At 42.3% G+C, this 18675-nt stretch overlaps 2 protein-coding genes across 2 annotated transcripts; one reads left to right on the plus strand and one right to left on the minus strand.

Moving 5' to 3' along the window:
• Nucleotides 1-422: 422 nt before the first annotated feature.
• Nucleotides 423-9823, minus strand: COQ6 (coenzyme Q6, monooxygenase). Its single transcript, XM_059819675.1, has 12 exons — nucleotides 9664-9823; nucleotides 7842-7976; nucleotides 7076-7134; nucleotides 5818-5941; nucleotides 5243-5373; nucleotides 4769-4876; nucleotides 4604-4666; nucleotides 4180-4287; nucleotides 3562-3764; nucleotides 2327-2442; nucleotides 1732-1898; nucleotides 423-572 (listed from the first exon to the last, which is right to left on the minus strand). The coding sequence occupies exons 1-12, from the start codon at nucleotides 9821-9823 to the stop codon at nucleotides 543-545; spliced, it is 1404 nt and encodes a 467-aa protein (XP_059675658.1). The 3' UTR covers nucleotides 423-542.
• A 488-nt stretch (nucleotides 9824-10311) lies between these two features.
• On the plus strand, nucleotides 10312-17738 carry FAM161B (FAM161 centrosomal protein B). Its single transcript, XM_009821726.2, has 8 exons — nucleotides 10312-10460; nucleotides 11587-12146; nucleotides 13873-14210; nucleotides 14595-14722; nucleotides 15014-15181; nucleotides 15673-15772; nucleotides 17155-17285; nucleotides 17532-17738. Exons 1-8 carry the CDS (start codon nucleotides 10312-10314, stop codon nucleotides 17620-17622), a joined length of 1665 nt encoding a protein of 554 aa, XP_009820028.2. The 3' UTR covers nucleotides 17623-17738.
• Nucleotides 17739-18675: the final 937 nt, after the last annotated feature.

Below are 18675 nucleotides of genomic sequence, written 5' to 3' on the forward strand. Positions count from 1 at the left end.
TTAAAGCACCAAGATAAGGGCAGGGAAAAGGGTGAAAGAAAGAGAGACAACTTAGAGAGCTTTAAAACATGTCTGCCACCATGAGTTGTCTGCCTCTTCTGAAAACTACCCCTCCTTTCTGAGTCCAGGAAGTGCAAAGAATGCAGGAGTGACATTACAGCTCTAGAAATCACATTAGAGAAAACAAAGTAATTAAGCAGCAGAAGTTATAGCTGACAGAATTCAGCACTGCATTTGCAAAAAGACAGACAGCTTTTTCCACCTCAGTCTTCAATTCAAAAGGCCCCAATTAAAAGCACATTGTACAGCTAGTTCTATGGCTTAAAACATCATGGTACTACAGGAAGAGACCCTAAATCCTCTTGAGGAGAGCAGATGAGACAGAACTTTTGCATAAACCAGTGAATGATGTAATACACAGCTCAATCCCTCAGTTTTATTGTTAAATTAAAATAACACCATTCAAAGATTCAAGTCAGTCACAGTCCTTATATATGTGCAATGCATTCTCTGGTAAGCTGCTGTTCCAAAGTGACACCAGATCACTTGCTGGCAAAAGCCATGATTTGCTCCTGAAAGAGGAGAAGAAAAGTAATTCGTAAACTGGTAGTAAGCATACATTCTAGAAAGCAGCTGTATAGTCTCCTTCCCTTTTATATATATGGACAACAGTTCTTTGTCAGCCTTTCTAGCCAAGTGCAGAGCACCTATCCCTGTGTGCTAGAAAATTAAAGAAGTTGCAGCATTCCTTTCATTCCCAGGTAGCACAAAACAGAGGTGCTAGCACAGAACCTGTTGGGCAGAAAAGACATCTTCATGTGGTTTTCTGCTTTAAACAAAGAAACAGAAAAAAGATTCTGAGCACTGAAGCAGCAGCAGCACAGTCCTCTCTTTAGTGCAAGTAATAAAGACACCTTGCCAGTGGCAGCTACTACACCTTAGGCATTTACTGCTTTTCAACTCAGGTCATCTCTTAACTGTGACCATAACACAAAGGAAACAGGCCCCCTGTGTTTAGTAGGAAGAAGGTGATTTGATTTGTGGAATAAAACATTGAAATCCAGAAATGAGGAGTGTAATTTGAGGGTGCTTGGGAGCTATGAGAGCAGGTGGTTTAAGGAACCTCATGAAAATCCAGCAACTAGGTCAAGACGGTGCAGAATTTAGGCAGATAGGCTGCAAATAAAGGATCTGTGTTTAAGACTGAACCTCCTCACCACTGCCTTCCTCAGGTAACTTCCATTATAGAGACTTGCACTTCTGCCATGAGGGGACAATTTCACAAGGCAAAACCAGCACAGAAACAGAGAACTTGTTTGAGCAGCACACCACATCTGTCAAGTCACCTGATGTCTTATTCTTAGTGAAGATGTGTCTCCATAGGGCTGATTTTTCATAGTGCATTTCTGGAATGCAGTTCAAGGTTCCACATTTTCATTCCATAGCAAAATAAAGCCAAAGACTTCTAATGACTTCTAACCTCTAATTACTGATACAGAGTATAGACACTTAGATCCCTTATCTTCCCTTGTGCTGAAGGAGAAAACAGTTACTGAGCCATCAGTTATTTAGGAACTCCTCAGGCTCATTCAGGACACAAAACCTCAGTTTGAACAAGTTAATATTTTCCAACCAAAAAATGGTTCATAAAAATAATCTTCACCAGCTTGTGTATGTTTCAAGAGTAGTTCTGGACTCTTCCTAAGGCCCTCACTAAAGTGAGATTCTTACTTTGACAGGAGGCAGGGCATTTGTTGCTTGCAATCCCCATGTTCTCAGCAACACCAAGGGAGCCAACCTCGTGGAGTAAAGCCTCTTTAGCACATCAATAGCAGCTATCAAGGAGACGTTATGCCTCTGACGTTCTGTCTCAAACTTTAAGAGATGTTTTAAGGAGCCTGTAAGAGATAATTGAATGCTCCTATTAAAATTGACTTGCCACAAACAATTGTGCATCTTACCTATTTAGCAGTCACCACTACCAACTGAAAACAGAGAGAGAATAGAGAAATGGTCCATCTTAATAAAGGCCTCCTTCCATCAGCTAGTGGTCCTCATCTTGCCACCTCTTTACTGTCCTGCAGAACTTTTATTTTTTTTTAAAGTAGCTTTGAGATTTGTGTAATGGAAACTGCTTCCAGGAATCTTTAACTGATCCATAGCCAATGGACATCAGTACAGTTTTCCTTCAAAGGTGCTTGTGCCTTTCAAACACAAGATAGCAGCACGCTTAACCTGCAACAGAGGTAATGCTTGTCCTGATGGTAGCAGCGAAGGCCTGTAAGACTAATCATCTTACTGCCACTTCATTGTCTTGCATCCTTACCCAGATCACTCCCATTGAAGGCTGCTGCACTGAGGTGATGAGCTAAACATGCAATATCACCAAAGCCCAGGTTTACACCTTGTCCTGCAAGTGGGTGGACTCTGTGCGCTGCATCCCTGGAGCAAGAGAAGACAGAAATTTATATCCCTTCTTGAAGAAAGCCATAATGGCTGACAAACCCCAGAAGGGATCAGTATAGCCACTCCTCACCTCTTTGCAATGAACACCACCTTACAGCAGGATATATGCTTTATCCAGTACCTCCTTGTGTGCTATGCTGAACTACCTGACTGCCTCTCCAGTTGTAAGAAGCAAGACAAAGAGGAGATAACAAAAAGCAGTTCTGAAAGGAAAAATTATAGAGGTGACTAGCCAAAGTCCTCTCAGATCACGTGTGGAACAGGCCTTAATGTTTTTGTAAGTGACCTCAGCACAACAGGAGGTATATCATTGGCACACTTCACAAACGCAAAGTAGACGGACATCATGAATACAAAGGAGAAGTGGGATATCATTGAATAGAAACAAAATCAGATTCTTATGAGCAGACTTATCTGTAAAGGACAAAGCAGACATATTGATAAGGGAGTCTTAGAGAAATAAAATGAAGTTTGGGTATGAAATGCAAGTTCATGCACTTTAACAAGCTATAAAGGGCAGAGTGCTCCCAAGCACAGAGTGGCTCATAAGTTGGAAAAATGAAGAGTATCTGAAGTGTAATATGGCATCCAAGAATTACTATAAGCTACCAGTGTATTGCAGCTGTGGAGGAGAAAAAAGTTCATGCAACCTTCGAATGTAAAAGATGAGGTATTTTCCTGTTTCTGTAGACCACCGTACAAAAGCCTATGACATCCCATCAGGAATAATTTGTAAGTTTTGTCATTTGTGTTCAAGAAAGATGAGGTTAAAATTCAAATGGTACACAGAATGGATGCTACAATGTTTGTGGAAGTACAGGTCCACCATGAGATACTGGATTGTTTCACTGGACTACACAAACCAGAAAAGGGAAATAATTATCTCTCAATTTACACAGAAAGCACAGAAAATGGACAGAGAGCTTCTCATACACCAGGACTTTGTTGGCACAAGAGCACATGGTACAAACTGGGCCTGGATAAAGTCAAACTGAAACTATAAATTATTTCTAACCATCTAATTTGTTGACTGGGAGTCGCTATTTCTAACCCCGCGCCACCCACTCACACAAGGGCTACCACTGGGGACCTTACCCGATAAGAGCCACACGGTGCTGGACATACTCTGTTGCATGCCCCATTCCAAGAGGGAACATGGCTCGGCTCTCTGGATCTACTTGAGCAACACTTGGGGGCAGCTGACGGACTGCAGTCCCTGAGGGTTTCAGGAGTGAAATAGCAGATCGAAACATGGCCCCAGCAGTATCAATGAAGTCAGAGTGGTTTACATTGCTCCACTGAAAAAAACAAACAAATCTTTAGATGTTAACCCAAACTAGACATATAAAATAATTCGGTTGAAAAAAAATCTGAATTACATCCAAATACTGAATTTTAACCACTTGGACAAAATGATACAGTAGAAGAAACTATCTTCATTGTTTTAGGACATACAAGTTTCCAACCAGGATGAGCCTACCGTTCCCACCTTTTGGAAATTCAGTTCAACTTCTGTGACTTTCAGAACTAACCTAATTCAGTCCCAAGGGGTCATTCTTTCTTTGCTAAGTGCTTTTTAATATCATCCTTGACAGAGGAAGGAGCTTGAGAATCCACCTCTCCCATTAACGTCCTTTAAGCTGTAGGGTGCCACTGTATTTCTCATGATTACAACAAAGTCAGCTTCATACCCGCCGCAAGGCCGATACTCACAAAGGCAGAGTTGATGCTATCCACAAAACTTTCCTCATCCATAGCGAGAAGTTCCGATGCATGTTCATGAGATGTAGACCAGACCAGAGAGCTGACAGTGTCAGACAGCTAGTTTAAGAGAATATCAAGAGTATCAAGAGAAAAAGAAAAATAAATAAGCAATGCAAATATTTCCCCACTGCCCTGCCCCACACCAGTCCCTCTGCACATTACTCTTCCAGCCCACTTGCTACAAGTGGGAAATGCCAAGGATAAAGTGAGGGGGCAGGAGGGGAAAATAAACGCAGTAACTGAAAAGTAAAGGGCAGATGGACAAATTCTGAAGAGACAGAACCCACACAGAAAGGCACAGACAGAAAATTACTAGAAAAGAACAGACTAAAAACTTAAAAAAATAAAATACAGAGACCACAAGCCATCTTACCGGCAGGAGCGCAATTGGCCCTGTGGGAAGGAATCTCTGCCATGCTACATTATTGTCTGTGGCCTACAGTGGAAAGAAGCAAGTGGACAGTTATGAACTAGTGACCTGGATCACGTGCTTAAGCTGTTCTGCTGCTTATGGAAGAGTCAATTTGCAGAACTTCACCTCAGACAAATGAAGAGTTGCCACCACAGCTGACTGGTCATAGCGATGCTCAATGTTCTTAATTTCGGCTTCCCTCCGGACTTCAGAGTTATGACCATCCGCACCGATCTGCAAAACAAAGGGATACAAAGCAACCTCTTCAGCAGCTCCTAAGAAAGCCAATATTCCAGTCTACAAACCTCAGCCAGCATGTACACATTTTTTGTTTATTCAGAAAAAAAAAAAAAAAGATTCCCCAAATAAATAGAAGAGGTGGCCCCTTCTGCTCTTGTCCAATTCAGCACAGTTTTCTTGCATCAGGTACAGAAAAGCCTATGCACCATGTTGCCTAGCATCTCTGACAGAGTTAGCCACTCACCTCACTCAAGCCCTCCACATGGGTGGAGCGGCACACACAGAATCAGAACCAAATCCAGTGGAAAGGACTTGGGCAAGAGATGACACCTGATCAACAGAAATAAAAAGTTTAGTTACCAGCAATTTGGTCTGAAGTCTGCGTCCATCAGATAACTCAATTTGGACCCAAGGGCTTGCGTCACAGCTGTGAGAGGGAAGGGGCCAGGTATACCCAACTGCTCTGCTCCTGTAGAAAACCTCCACCCGGTCTGATGGGAACACAAAGTACCATGGTCACAGCATGATACAGACATGAAAAAAGGAAACATCACTACAACAGCAAAGGTCACATATGTCTTAATGGCACCCTAAGAGATGATCCTACAATTCTCAAGGCACCCTGAACGAACAGATCTGGCCAACCCTTTGTCACTGCAAGGCCTGCTCTGCATAGAAATCTACAGATCTTTTCATTAAGTCTATTTTTGGAGAGACTATGTTCTGTAGAACTACATATGCAACTGTTTTCTTGCTGTGTAGCCTTTGGAAGACAGATTTCTCCCTTCCCCCCCAATTCAAGAAGTTGCCTATGTCTCAGAGTTACTTGTTAGATGAATTATCTTTCTTGCTCTCATAACTTAGCACATACAACAGAAGGCAAGTAACTGAAACCTCTCTGCAGGAAATACAATATTAAAGAAGTTGTCCACTACCTGCTACTGCATCTAACTGTTTTGTGAGAGCAGACATAATGACATCATTCTCCACTATGTAACCCATGTCATCTAAGTCATCTTTCTCAAAAACGATCATGGCTTCTGAACAAGCATCCCACACCTACAAAGAAAAAATACATTACATGAAGCTACATGGTAAAGAAGTGCTGTTCCTTTCAGGGACTATGAATGTATCCATCTTAACAGCAAAAGGACCCCGCAATCTAAAAATACAGAACTAGAGGAAACGTCCTGGATTACCGTCCATTCCCAACTACTAAAGTACATCACGTAATTCCTTTCATACAATCATCTAGCTTCATCTCAAAACCTAATTGCAAAGAAAGTTTTTTATCCCTACTTTCCCGTTACATAATTAACATATAAAGCTACCCTACCACCTTGCTATGGGTTAGCCCCAGCAGGCAACTCAGCCCCACACAGCCACTCATTCACTCCCCTGCAGTGGGATGGGGAAGAGAATCGGAAGGGTAAAAGTGCAAAAACTCATGGGTTGAGATAAAGTCAGTTTAATAGGTAAAGCAAAAGCTGCATGTGTAAGCAAAGCAAAATAAGGAATTCATTCACTACTTCCCATCAGTAGGCAACTGTTCAGCCATTTCCAGGAAAGCAGGGCTTGATCATGCGTAACAGTTACTTCGGAAGACAAACGCTGTAACTCCGAATGTCCCCCCCTTCCTCCTTCTTTCCCCAGCTTTTATTGCTGAGCATGATGTCATATGGTGTGGGATATCCCTGTGGTCAATTGGGTTGTCCTGGCTGTGTCCCCTCCCAGCTTCTTGTGCACCCCCAGGCTACTCACTAGCCGAGCAGTGTGAGAACCAGAAAAGGCCTTGGCACTGTGTAAGCACTGCTCAGCAATAGCTAATACATGCCTGTGTTATCAACAGTTTTCAATCACAAATGCAAAACATAGAACCATACAAGCTACTATGCAGAAAATTAACTCTATCCCAGCCAAAAGCAATACACACCTTTACCTTTATTTCCTGACTAGTACCCATGCCTCAATATCTACAGCCTCCATTAGTAATCAACCTTTCATCCTGTAACATCCAAGACTCTGAGGTCGGGTATTTCTGAGAAGACTGCTACCCCAAAAAAAGTAACAGGAATCATCATAAGCATGACCTGCCCTTTGCCAAAGAAAAAACCTTTGGATCATTAACATAAGTACTTTTCAGAATTCAAAGTAAACAGACACATAGTATATTTGCAGCCCTAAGTAAGGCACCTGCATTCGCCGGAATGGTTTGAGTCTCAGGCTGCAGACATGATCCCAGGCACCAAAACCTTAAAGAGAAAAAGGACACAAATGCATGGAGATGCAGGTTCACATGTGACATTGAGACCCAAACAAAACTGAAGCTCACTCCACACTCTCCTCCCCCCTCCCTGACTATCAATGTCCAGACTCCTATTGCACCATCCGTACACAGGGCCAGGTCTGCCTCAATACTTTCACAGCTCCAGCATCACATTATTTTACTGTTAACGTAAGCCAGTAGAAAAGAAACAAGAGCTTTGCATGAACGCTGTGACTTAACAGTCAACTCTCACTGTCCTATCACTGAATAATAAAACAGACACAGAAATGCACGGCTATCATTGTTTAGAACATTTCTTTCTCCATAAGGAATCAAGGCTCAAATCTCTCTTTAAAAGGAAAATTAATCAGAAGTGAGTTACCAGAATACAGACCACTAAGTATTGCTTCTTTTATGAACAGAACATTCCTGATGCTGTAGAGAGCCCCTTATAACCTTTCACTAGCCTAATGTCACAAATATTTATATAACAAATTAGAACACACATCCCTGTTATCAAGAGAAGCCTGATTTAATCACCACAATTCAGCATATAGAATACTAAGAGACAAAGGCAAATAATTCCATTGAGTTTAGAAGAAGGCAGCACATGCTCAAAAGGGTTTTGTTTAAGCAAAATAAAAACAGCTTAATTATACTGTTAAAAACGCAAACAATGGCAATCATACTTACTGCTTAGGAGGGTTGCTGATCCTGGCGAAATGGAACTAACCCTGTTACTGTAACTGTCTGGCATGCGATCATATTCTTTCCTAGGGCCAGCCTCCAGCAAAGCAATCTTTTTATCGTGGAAGTGGATATCATGCCCTAAAATAAACAAATATATGCTTTGTTACAATGCTCCTGCCAAAAATCTCCTTTCTTATTTCTGTATCAGTAACACCTATGCATTTTTGTAATAGGGTAGAATAGATGCAAAACTTAACTGAATAAAGAAACACATTTACAATACAGGTTTTGACCAGGCAGGTAAACTTTTGTATTTTAAAGCTTTACGACTACAATCCTGTTACTGAGATAGACAACCCTTTTGCAGTTAAAGCAAGAATTAAACAAAGTTTACATTTTTATACAAATTTGTGCCTGTTTTGTTATGAAAGTTCATTACTGAAGTATTAATGAGTGAAACCTGCAATGTTTACTCCAAGCACAGAACACATTTTTCAGAGCTTAAACATAAATTCATTAATTAGAACAAGAAATCAAAATAAAACTTCTATGATACTTAGCAACTACATTTGTGTTTTCTTTATCCTTATATTCTGACAGTGGAATAGCACAGGCAGTTTAGACTTTAACTTTCAGTTAAAGAGAACTGAAAAAAAATGAAGAGATGACTCAAGTAAAGAGTAAATCACGCTACAGCTGAATCGGCCATGCTTGTTGCATCTGACTGCTATGGTTGCAGAGGGTACCAAGACCAGAAACGGTGTCCAGAGTTTACTACTACAGCAGTCCTAGTAACAGCAGCATCTTGAACATACTTTCTAGATTATGCATAACAAAACCTCATCTCTTGAAAGGTCCCAAACCTGCACGTTAGCCTTAGATATCACTGCTGGAGGGGATCTTTGCGCTGCTGTCTCAATTCCACTGTGGTCTTGTTTAACAGTACAAGCAGAACAATTATAAGTTTGCAAGGTAAACCCCTTATACTTGCAAAGCGCTTATTACTTAGGACCTTTGCTCTTTTGCTCTCCTTTGCACTCTTTTCTTTAGGCTTCTGTCACTATTACACCCTTCTGAATCAATCTAGCAAATAAAGAAGCAGTCAGTACTCTCAGGATGTCTAGTGATGCAAACCAAACACAAATGCATTTTAACTTGGTATTCCAGTGTTTAAAATACAGGGTTAGAGAATAAAACTTCAGATCAGAAACACATTTTCAGCTATGGCCGAAATTATCCATCAGTGACTTAAGGGTGACCATGTTTGACAGAAATACTGCAAGTAGTCTACCGAATTCAAAGTGCTGGCTACATTAAAAAAATATAAATGGGATAAGGTTCATCATAGCAATTAAGTATCCAAACAGCTTAAAGTCAACCTTAGAGTGCTGTCACAAGAGGATGAGGGAATAAGGAAATTTCACAACAGGATCTTGAACATCAAGATCCTAAATGGTAACCACATAGTCATCTCACACTGTCAACAACAGGGATTAATAATTAAGGTCGACTTATTAAAGTACCCGATATTCCACACACTGAAACATGAAGCTTTTGGGAAAACTCCCAGTTTTAAGTTTTTGTGCAACCGGAGAGACAGACAGTGAGGGCAGCGGGACACAAAAGCCGCGACTCGTTGCACTCATAAAACACGGTGCGGGAGGCCCAAAGGCCTCCGAGACCTCACACCACCGCGGTAGGGGCAGGAGGGAGAGACCGCAGCCGGCTGTGAGGCCGTGACCGCAGCCCCCGCGGGGACGGCAACGGGCCGGGCCGACGGCACCTGCGACGTCGCGCGGAGCGGGCGAGAAGGTCACAGCCTTACCCAGCACGGCGGCCATGGCACTGCCGACCATACCCCCGCCCGATACCACCACATCGTAGAGCGGCGCGGCGGCGGCGACAGACCGGAGCGGGGCCCGCAGGCCCGCCCGCAGCCGCCCACCGAGCGGAGCCAGCCGCCCCCGACCACACACCCCCGCCATCACTGCGGAAGTGACGACACGCCACCCACCTCCAAGCGGAAGTCGCTCCAGGAAACCATGACAACGCAGCCTGCCTGGGGGCGGGCACTACACAAAACACCTCTTCCTGCGCACCAATGAGCGAGAGGGGGGTGCCGTCCGTCTTGGCGTCTGATTGGCTGCTTGAGGCTAAAAAGGCGGGCCTAGAGCACTGCCGCTTTCGCTGATTGGTGGGAGCCGGGATCGGTGCCATCGGAGAGCTGAGTCGGTGGCCTGCAGGTGAGGGGAACGGCCCGGCCTCGGCACTCCCGGCTGTACCTCAGCCCCGGCCGCCGGGGCTGAAGGAGAACCAGGAGCGCCGAGGCCGGGCCTGGACGTTGGGGTCGCGCCCTTGAAACGAGCACTTCTCGATTTTTTTCTTCCAGGTGAGACGGCATCCCCTCAGGCTGTAACGCATCAACTCCTGCATCTCCCGCCACCGGGCCAGGAGCTGGGAGCGGCCTCTCGGGATGGGAGACCGTCGGTCTCCTTTAGAACCGGGCTTATCGTACCAGGCAAAGTTAAGGAGCGACCTCGGGGTATCCGAAGAGGATGAGGAGCTCGAGGGTTTCAGGCACGAGGCGGCAGTCCTGCGTGACAAGCTATGGGAGGCTCTCAGGTAGGATGGTACCTGGTAAGGATGGCAAAATGGCACAGGGGATTCCTGCTGCTTCTGACCAGTGGCCGCAAGCGTATTCACAGATGGGAGGATGGGGCCAACAGGTGCCCACGTAAACAGCATTCGCATAAAGCATGAACAGCATAAATCCTGTTCCTGCTCATCAGCTAATTACGCTTAAAACTTGCTAGCAGATTACATGCATTTCTACCCAGCATCCAGTCTTCAGAGCTGTAGTGTCTCCAACATCTAGCTCTCAGACCTCTTGTCTTTCTCTGTGGTTAGTCCAGCTTGAAGTTCACTAGCAGATCACACACGTTCTTACAAAGGAAATAGTTTATGAAGAAGAACAGACTGCAGCAATCACCAGGCAAGTGTATTGGCCAGAAGCCTGTTTACACATGGTCAGCCCCTTCTGTTTACCCCCTTTTTCCCATTTTCCTGTTCTTGGTCGACCCGAATCCACCTCAATCCTTCCTTTTTCCTGCATTTATTCCTTCCCTAAATATCTCATAAGTTTTACTCAGTTTCACAATCACCCTCCAACATCCTGTGAGAAGTTTGCTATTTCAATGAGACCCATGATAGTCTTGGGTCTTATTATCAATTATATGGTGGTCTTATCAGCTACAAAGTTTCCAGCTGAACCTCTTAAGATTTGCGCTAAAGCAGTTCCTTGCAATGGCCCTTCCATCAGTATCTTAGGAATTCTGGTGTTTGGCACTGTTCGTTAGGATTTGTGCATCTGTGTGCTTAATTTATTGCCTCTCCTGAGTTTGTCTTTTGTGTTGAGTATCTGTCAGCCAGATATCCCTAAAGTTGGAACTTTCTGTTTTACTTGTGGCCTTTCTGGCAATAGAGTACTAGCAGCGTAATACATTGCATGACAAAGCTAAGTAGGCACACCCGCCGCTGTATACATGAAAACAGAAAACAAGCAAAGCTCTGCTCATGAACTTTGGTAGCAAAGCAAAACACAGAGCCTGAGAATGATAAGCCCTAGGCCTGTCTTTTAATGACCAGCTTAGCCTGTAGTGTCTTTCTCTTAATCAACAGTGCCTCCTTTCTTTTAATTCTATTTTTTACTAATTTCCCTTATTTCCCCTTCCCCCTGTCTTTGTCTTAGTAATACATCTGGTAACAAAAGGCAGTCCAGTTCTTTGATCGACCTCACCTCGGACAGTACCTGGGATCAGCAAAAGCCTCACTTGTTTCCTAAATCCCGCTTGAGGCCAAAAAGCGCTTCATCTCCCTGGATTCCTTCCATCACCATCCCTCAGCCCTTTGAAATGACACTGCGGGAAGCTCGCAAGAAGTCCCAGTTGATGAAATCATACATGTTTCTTGAACTAGACAAACACAGAGACAAAAGGCAAAGCCAGGACGAAGCTGAATGTCAGAAACAATTCCGGGCCCAGCCTGTACCTGCCCACGTGTTTCTGCCCCTTTATCAGGAAATAATGGAGCAGAATGAGATTCGCAGGCAAATAGCAACACAGAAAAGAAAAGAGCTGCTACTTTCAACCCAGCGGCCCTTCAGTTTCCTGGAGAAGGAGGAGAAAAAGAAAGAAGCTATCAGACAAAAGTTCCTGGCAGCAGCAACCCCAAATGAGAGCTCCAAACAGAAGCAAGCCAGTAGAAAAGTTCCTAAATCTGTTTATGACCCACTTGGAGAAAGACTCAAAGGTAAAATGCCAGGGCTCTTCCTGTAAAAACAACTCCCTGCCTGTCCCTCACTGTCTCCATGCTGGGAAGTAGGATCATGGCCCATAGGGCATTACTTGGAGTATATAGCCAGTATCATTACATCCCCTGGTGTTGTCTAGTCTCCTGCGTATCATCAGTACGTTTCATCTAGATACCCTTACAGTAGAGCATCCTAAATTTAGTAGTCTTGCATCAGTGTCAGCAGCAGCAGTTCTCTACCACTCCCCAGCACATGTGGGTACACTGAGCTCTTCAGACAGATTTCCATACCCCTTTTGCTGCATATCATGACAGTTTGGGAATCCTTCCCTGTACTGGATTCCATACCTTTGGTTATGCTAAAGGGACTTGTGATTTGTGGCACAAACATGAAGACAGATGTAGTGCCAGAAGTGTCCAAGGGCCACACAGTATCTTGGAACTGACAATTTTACTCCCACCCAAGTGATCTGTGCTGCACAGGACCTCTGGGAGAAAAATATTTCCTGAGCCAAAATCGGGCAATTAGTTTGGTTCTAAGTGATAATGCAGTAGTGCAGTCTCTCCTGCCATTCTCTGATGTTTTCAGTTACCTTCCCACTTGCTGTCCACCTTCTTATTAAGTACTAAAGCAGGAGAGGTAGGTGCCAGGACCATTCTAGTCAGAGGAACAGCCAAGGAAATTTTCCTGATGCTTGCTTTCTTTCAGATGACTTAAGCCCCCACAGTTTTAAGTTTGAAGTAAGCAATACAGACTTCACACTTGAATATAGGAACTAAACCAGTCCTTGATAATCCTCATTGCTTTTCTCAGCCCTTTCTTTTTTTTACCATTTCCCACTGATTTCTTCTTGAGTATACACCAGTTCAGCTTTTGTCAGAAAATGTTGTGTTGTACTAACTAAATAGATGAGAAAGGTAAAAGAGAGCAAAGGACAAGCCATTGTTCTGTTTCTATCTGGTATATGAGAAGGGAGGAATGAACATTTCATACCTCCGTCAATGCAAACTTATAAACAGACTCAAAAAAAGTCTTATTTTGCAAACAGCAGTATTGATTTTTTTTCTAAAAGCAAAAAAACCCAAAACCACTGCCAACTGTTTGTCTGCATTTTCTCAAATACTTAGTGCTGTGCAGGAAAAGACTCAGTTTGATGCTATACCCTGAAACACATTCTTTTTATGGAAAGTTTGTCACAGAAGTCACAAGACATGATCCATCCACCAAATGCTCCTTACTTAAAATCTTTGCCAATATAGGCAAACACTGCTGGATATTACATAGAAAAGCCATTATCCATTACAAGTATATTTGAACAGCCTGTTTGGATCACAGAGTCAACATAATGACATAAAGTCCCATATGAAAAGTGGAACCTTGATTAACATAACATGTCTGCAAGACAAAGGGCACAAGTTATCTGGTACCCCTAAGAACAGGAATAGGAGGAGAAGGCCTGTTAAGTAACTTAATCAGATAAGTGAAAGAGATACCTAGAAGTTAATGCCTAAGAAAGAGACTCTACCATATTTTTTCTGGTATCCTTTAATCTTTTTTCCTGGGAGGCAGAGGAGAGAGAGGCTCGAAAGTGGGGAAAGAACACAGGATGTCTGGTCTCTCCTGTATGTGTAGTTGCCATCATAAAGAAAAATTGAGTTGTGCAGTGGCAATTTCACAGCCTTTTATGTCACTCATATTCTCATTGCTTTGCTTTTGATTCATTAGAAGCTGAACTCTACAGAGAAATCCGCATTCAAATGAGAGCCAAGGATTTGCTTGAGAGCTCCGTAGCTCTTATAGATAATAGCAACTGTCGGAGGGAGCCTCAGTCCCGAGCTGCCACTAAAACTAAGCAGGAGAGACTTGGCTTCTTGCAGGACAAAAGTTTCAGCTTCAAGCCAAGGATTAATCCAACAATACCGGATTTTGAAGGACTTTACTGGGCATTTCAGAGGGAAGCAGTAAGGAGACAAGAAATCAAAGAGGCAACTCGTAATAAGCCATTCAAGCTAAGAACCTCCAATCTCCATGGCAGGCAGAGGCAGGCTAATGAAAAGATAAAGGTGAGATGACTGGATATTTCTGTGGTACTGCTTTCTCCAATCAAGATAGCAACTTCTTGTATTTATAGCATTTATTTATGGACGGTTAATGTCCTGTGACCTCTGCCCTTGTCTTGGGAGTACTGCAGAATCCTAGGACAAACCAGAGAACAAAATTCTAGACAAAGAGATGAGCTATCACAGCTAAGGCCCAGCCACCCTTCCATACTCCTAATCACATCTCCTTCCCCTCGTCCCTCAGCCCCTCCTCATGTAAATCCTTACTGATGGAAGAGGAAAGAATGAGTGCATTGCCCACATACCCCAACTGTTCTCTTTGGTAGACAAAGAACAGGAGATTTGTACTGTGAACAAATACACTGAATGAAGTTCCATTTTTTTCAGGATTCTCAGCAACTTTCCAAGGTTTCAGTGCAAAAAAGTCATCCTCTGACTGGACTTTACTCTCTCTCTTCCAACACCCTTCCAGTGCGTATTACAGATGCAACTAGAAAAAGGGAATCTGCTATTAGGTAAGTAGAAAAGTTTGTCTACAAGACCATACACCAACTAATGACCAAAATGGAAGAAAAAAAGTCAATGTTTTCCCTCATCACATCAACTACATCAACAATACTTTTCCTAAATGTTTCTCTGTCTTCTTTCTTTGCTAATTCTTGCCCTGCCTCAGTTGATTTAGGAGCTGCACACTCGTATGTCTGAAATTTTGCTTTTCTCCTTAGAGGACTACAAAAGTGAAATTCCCTGCTAGCATGTAGTCTGGCAGTCTTAAGTGAGCTCATTAATAACTTTTTTCTATATAGATACTCCCAAAATAACAAAAAGGAAGGGGACAAAGAAGGAATTTATTGGCTGGAGAAACAGAAAAAGAAATGTCAAGCTATCCAAAAGTCAGTGAACAGCCGAGCAAAAGCCCTGGATCCGCATAAAAGTCTGGAGGAAACACACAAGGAGAAGTCGAAACAGAACTGGTCAGTATCCTATTCTGCACAGAAATAACCGTTTGCTCTACTAACTGGGGTTCATCAGGTAATTCATTAGAAGGAATTGGGTCAAAGAACATTCCTAGCCTAACTTTTTTGGCTGTCATACCCATTCCACATTCATTTGGATTTCTTGACAATTCCACACTACTCTTTCCATACAGAACAGTTTCCTTTAGATTAACATTTGTAGAAACTAATTTGTACAAATAAGCCAACTGAAATGTACAATTTGGTAAAACACACATAAGACAAGGTTTCCTAAAAGTGTGAACACTGGTTCTCTGCCTACACTCTAGTAGTAAAGCTTTCCTAATGGGTCCATAACTCACCAGCAATAGCAGTGTTTTGCCCAGCATTCAGAATCAAGACAATTACCAGAGCTATTTAAAGGACAAAACAGTTATTGAGAATTCCTCATTCCTGATCAGCTACAGTCAGAAGGAACCTGTATTAGCCAGTGAACTTTTCCATTTCAGGCAAAATATGAGAGAGAGAACAAAGGAATACAGAAAGGAGCTGGAAGAAATGCAGCTGCGAGTCAAGAACAGACCATACCTCTTTGAACAGGTCACCAAGGTAACTGGTCAAAGTTCCAGAGTGTTTAAGACAGGCAGTAAGAAATCTAGTCTCAAGTTAATTAATGGATAAGAAGGTGCAAATGGTTCCATAGTCTCTTGACTACACTCAAAATAACACCTGGAAGGCCATCCAAGTATAATTTAAATTCCTTCCCACCACTTGAAAAAACACTCAGACTTATTTCTTGGTTGTAGAGCTTTCCAGTCCCTAGTATATACTGCAATCAAAATATATGGTCTGATCAAAAATAAGGCCTTATCACACCAGAAATTGTATGAATACCTATTCTGCACCTGAATACCATAGCCTACAGTCTAGAAATTTTAAACTTTTTTTCTTAAAACCCTCTCCAGTTGAGCACTTTTTCTTTGTACCTTTACTGCTACTAGAAAAATATTAAAGACAGTTATGTCACTTATATCACCTGCAAGCTCTGCTGTCTGGGGTTATGTTTGGCATATCTCATCCATCACACAGTACCATCTGCAAATCTGTATTGCACTTGAAGTGTAGATACAATCTTTACTCTTCTACAAAGTATCTTTTCCCCTGGGTTTTCTCTTTCAGTTTTGTCTCCTTGCAGGGATGGTACCTGGTTATTGACAACATGCTGATCTAAGACTTTTCAGTAGAAAGTACCCTCCTGGGTCAGACTTTCTGTTCAGATGAGTAGTTAATGGAGGCAGAGAACACATTTGTATGATAAATATTGATAACATTTCTGTTTGCCAGGCTGGTAAGAATTCACCAGTATCGACAGCATTCACTCATGTTGAGATAAGATTTCTATCCTTCCACACAGAACACCTTAATCTTTAGGAACTGGCCAGTCCCTCTGGAAAACCATCATCTCAGACTACATTAATTTGCAAGGTTTATTTGGAGGCAGTGAGGATATAGGATCCAGGATGCTTGGTTTTCAGTTTCTTAAAGATGAGCTGATATTAAGCTATTTCACAGGTCCTCTCCGTTTATTGAACTCCACTATCGTTAGTGCTTACAAATTACAAGCAAACATGCTTCCAGAATTTCTCACAACCCTTTTTTGCACATATGCTCAATTTGAGTGTTAGAGTCAGGACTTTGATACCAGTATGCTAGTCTGGTAAGACTGCAGTGCTGTAGAAGCAGGAGAACAGAAGAAGGAAGAAAAAAAGAACAGAAGTAGGAAAAGGTGAGCTCTGGCTTTGAGAGATGCGAGACATTCTCCTAGTAATCAGTTTTGGTACTGTACTGTATGGATGACAAAAATTCTGGATGGGGGCTTTGCTGTCCTCTTGTTCTCATTAGGAGTGTCAGCCATGAACTTTAAAACAACTTGACCATTATGGGTAAGCCCCAAGTTCTACGTGCTTACTGTTTAAGTTTCGATTTCATAGCATGATGCTCGTCAAGGGGCAGAGCGTCGCTACAGACACACCCTCCAGCAGGTTGGGCTAAGCGAAGAGTTTGTAAGAAAAAAAGGGAAAGATGCCACTGACTTGCTGGAAGAAGAATCTGACGTTCACAGGTAATAAAAAAAAAATGCAACACAGCTCTTTTGCCTTTGAGTAGAAATATTTTCCTTGTTCATAAAAGTGTTCCAGTTTGTATCGTACAGTGCAGGCAAAATTAAATCAACTTCACTCCTCTTTTTAAGCATCATGTCTTCTCTACCTTAACTCCTATGACTGCACTCTATTTCTTATGCATGGGGCAAAGCAACAAGTAAGCACTGCAAACCATTTCCAGTATTAGACAATCACTATTTCTGCAGAATGCCCAAGCCTCTCGGTGAAAAGGACATCTGTACTGTACAGGAAGGAGAACCTCAAGAGGAACAAAGCAGAAAGGAAATGGCAACATGAGATCTAGCAGAAGAATCCATCTATCATCTCTTGATTTTTTTTAATTCAAGATTCTCCAGGTTAAACCTCGGTAACTTTCTGATTTAGGCTGACACCTAAGAATAGCTCTGGGGTAAGTGAGATGTGAGAACTTAGTAAAGGAAAAAAAGACCAACTGTTGTTTAGAGCACGTCTTGTCCAACCCAGCAAACCTTGCAGCCTTCCTTAGTCTTCACAAGTGTTCCCTGTGTAAGCCATTTATCTTTCTTTAATGGGAAACAAAACAAGTTAAAAAGGTTGAAGCACTATCTTTGGATAAAAGTAGATACAAAAGATTGAAGAGATACATCCTCTAGTGTCAGCTCCTTGTGTTCATGCCACAGAAGCACACAGAAAGGGGAGAATACCTTTCAGTGTGCTAACCTTGGTTTGCACGTATATGTGGTAGATGCTTTTAAACAAGGTATTTCTAAAAAAAAAAAAAAAAAAAATTGCAGGATTTGACCTGCTTTGAGAGAAGACTCAGAGGGAAGTCCTTCTCTGGTGTTAACTCTTCATTCACTCATTATCAGCTCTGCTCCTTTCTCCCATTAGGAAGAAGCAATAGTCTTTCTACATTAAAATATCTCCCATACTTCATTATTTGAAACTATTTTAACATCTTACTAATTTAGGTCATTAATTTGGCCTGAAAAACAACCAAAATTATGAAGAAGGCTGTAATTAAACAATGCACCACTTTGGATTGCTGTTGTCCTAATTCTACAATTACTGTGATATCAAAGATGGACTTTGGTGGAAGAAAGATTGGGTTATTACCTGTCAGCATGTTGCACTCATGCCTGGGGCATCTTTAATGATATAGGTCACACATTAGTGGTCTTCCTTTACCTAACAGTAATAACAATCTCAAAAATACAAACCCTTACCACCTGGAATGTTTTCTGCGAATTATGGTATCAAAGCACTTTGAGATTAAAAGATTTTTAAATGGCTCTCAATGTTTCTGCACTGTCCAATTTCTTTATCAATCATCTTTCCTCACTTTTTAAATGGAAGCTGTGGCTCTCTTCA

This window comes from Gavia stellata, chromosome 7 (genome assembly GCF_030936135.1).
Source record: "Gavia stellata isolate bGavSte3 chromosome 7, bGavSte3.hap2, whole genome shotgun sequence".
Lineage (NCBI taxonomy): Eukaryota > Metazoa > Chordata > Aves > Gaviiformes > Gaviidae > Gavia > Gavia stellata.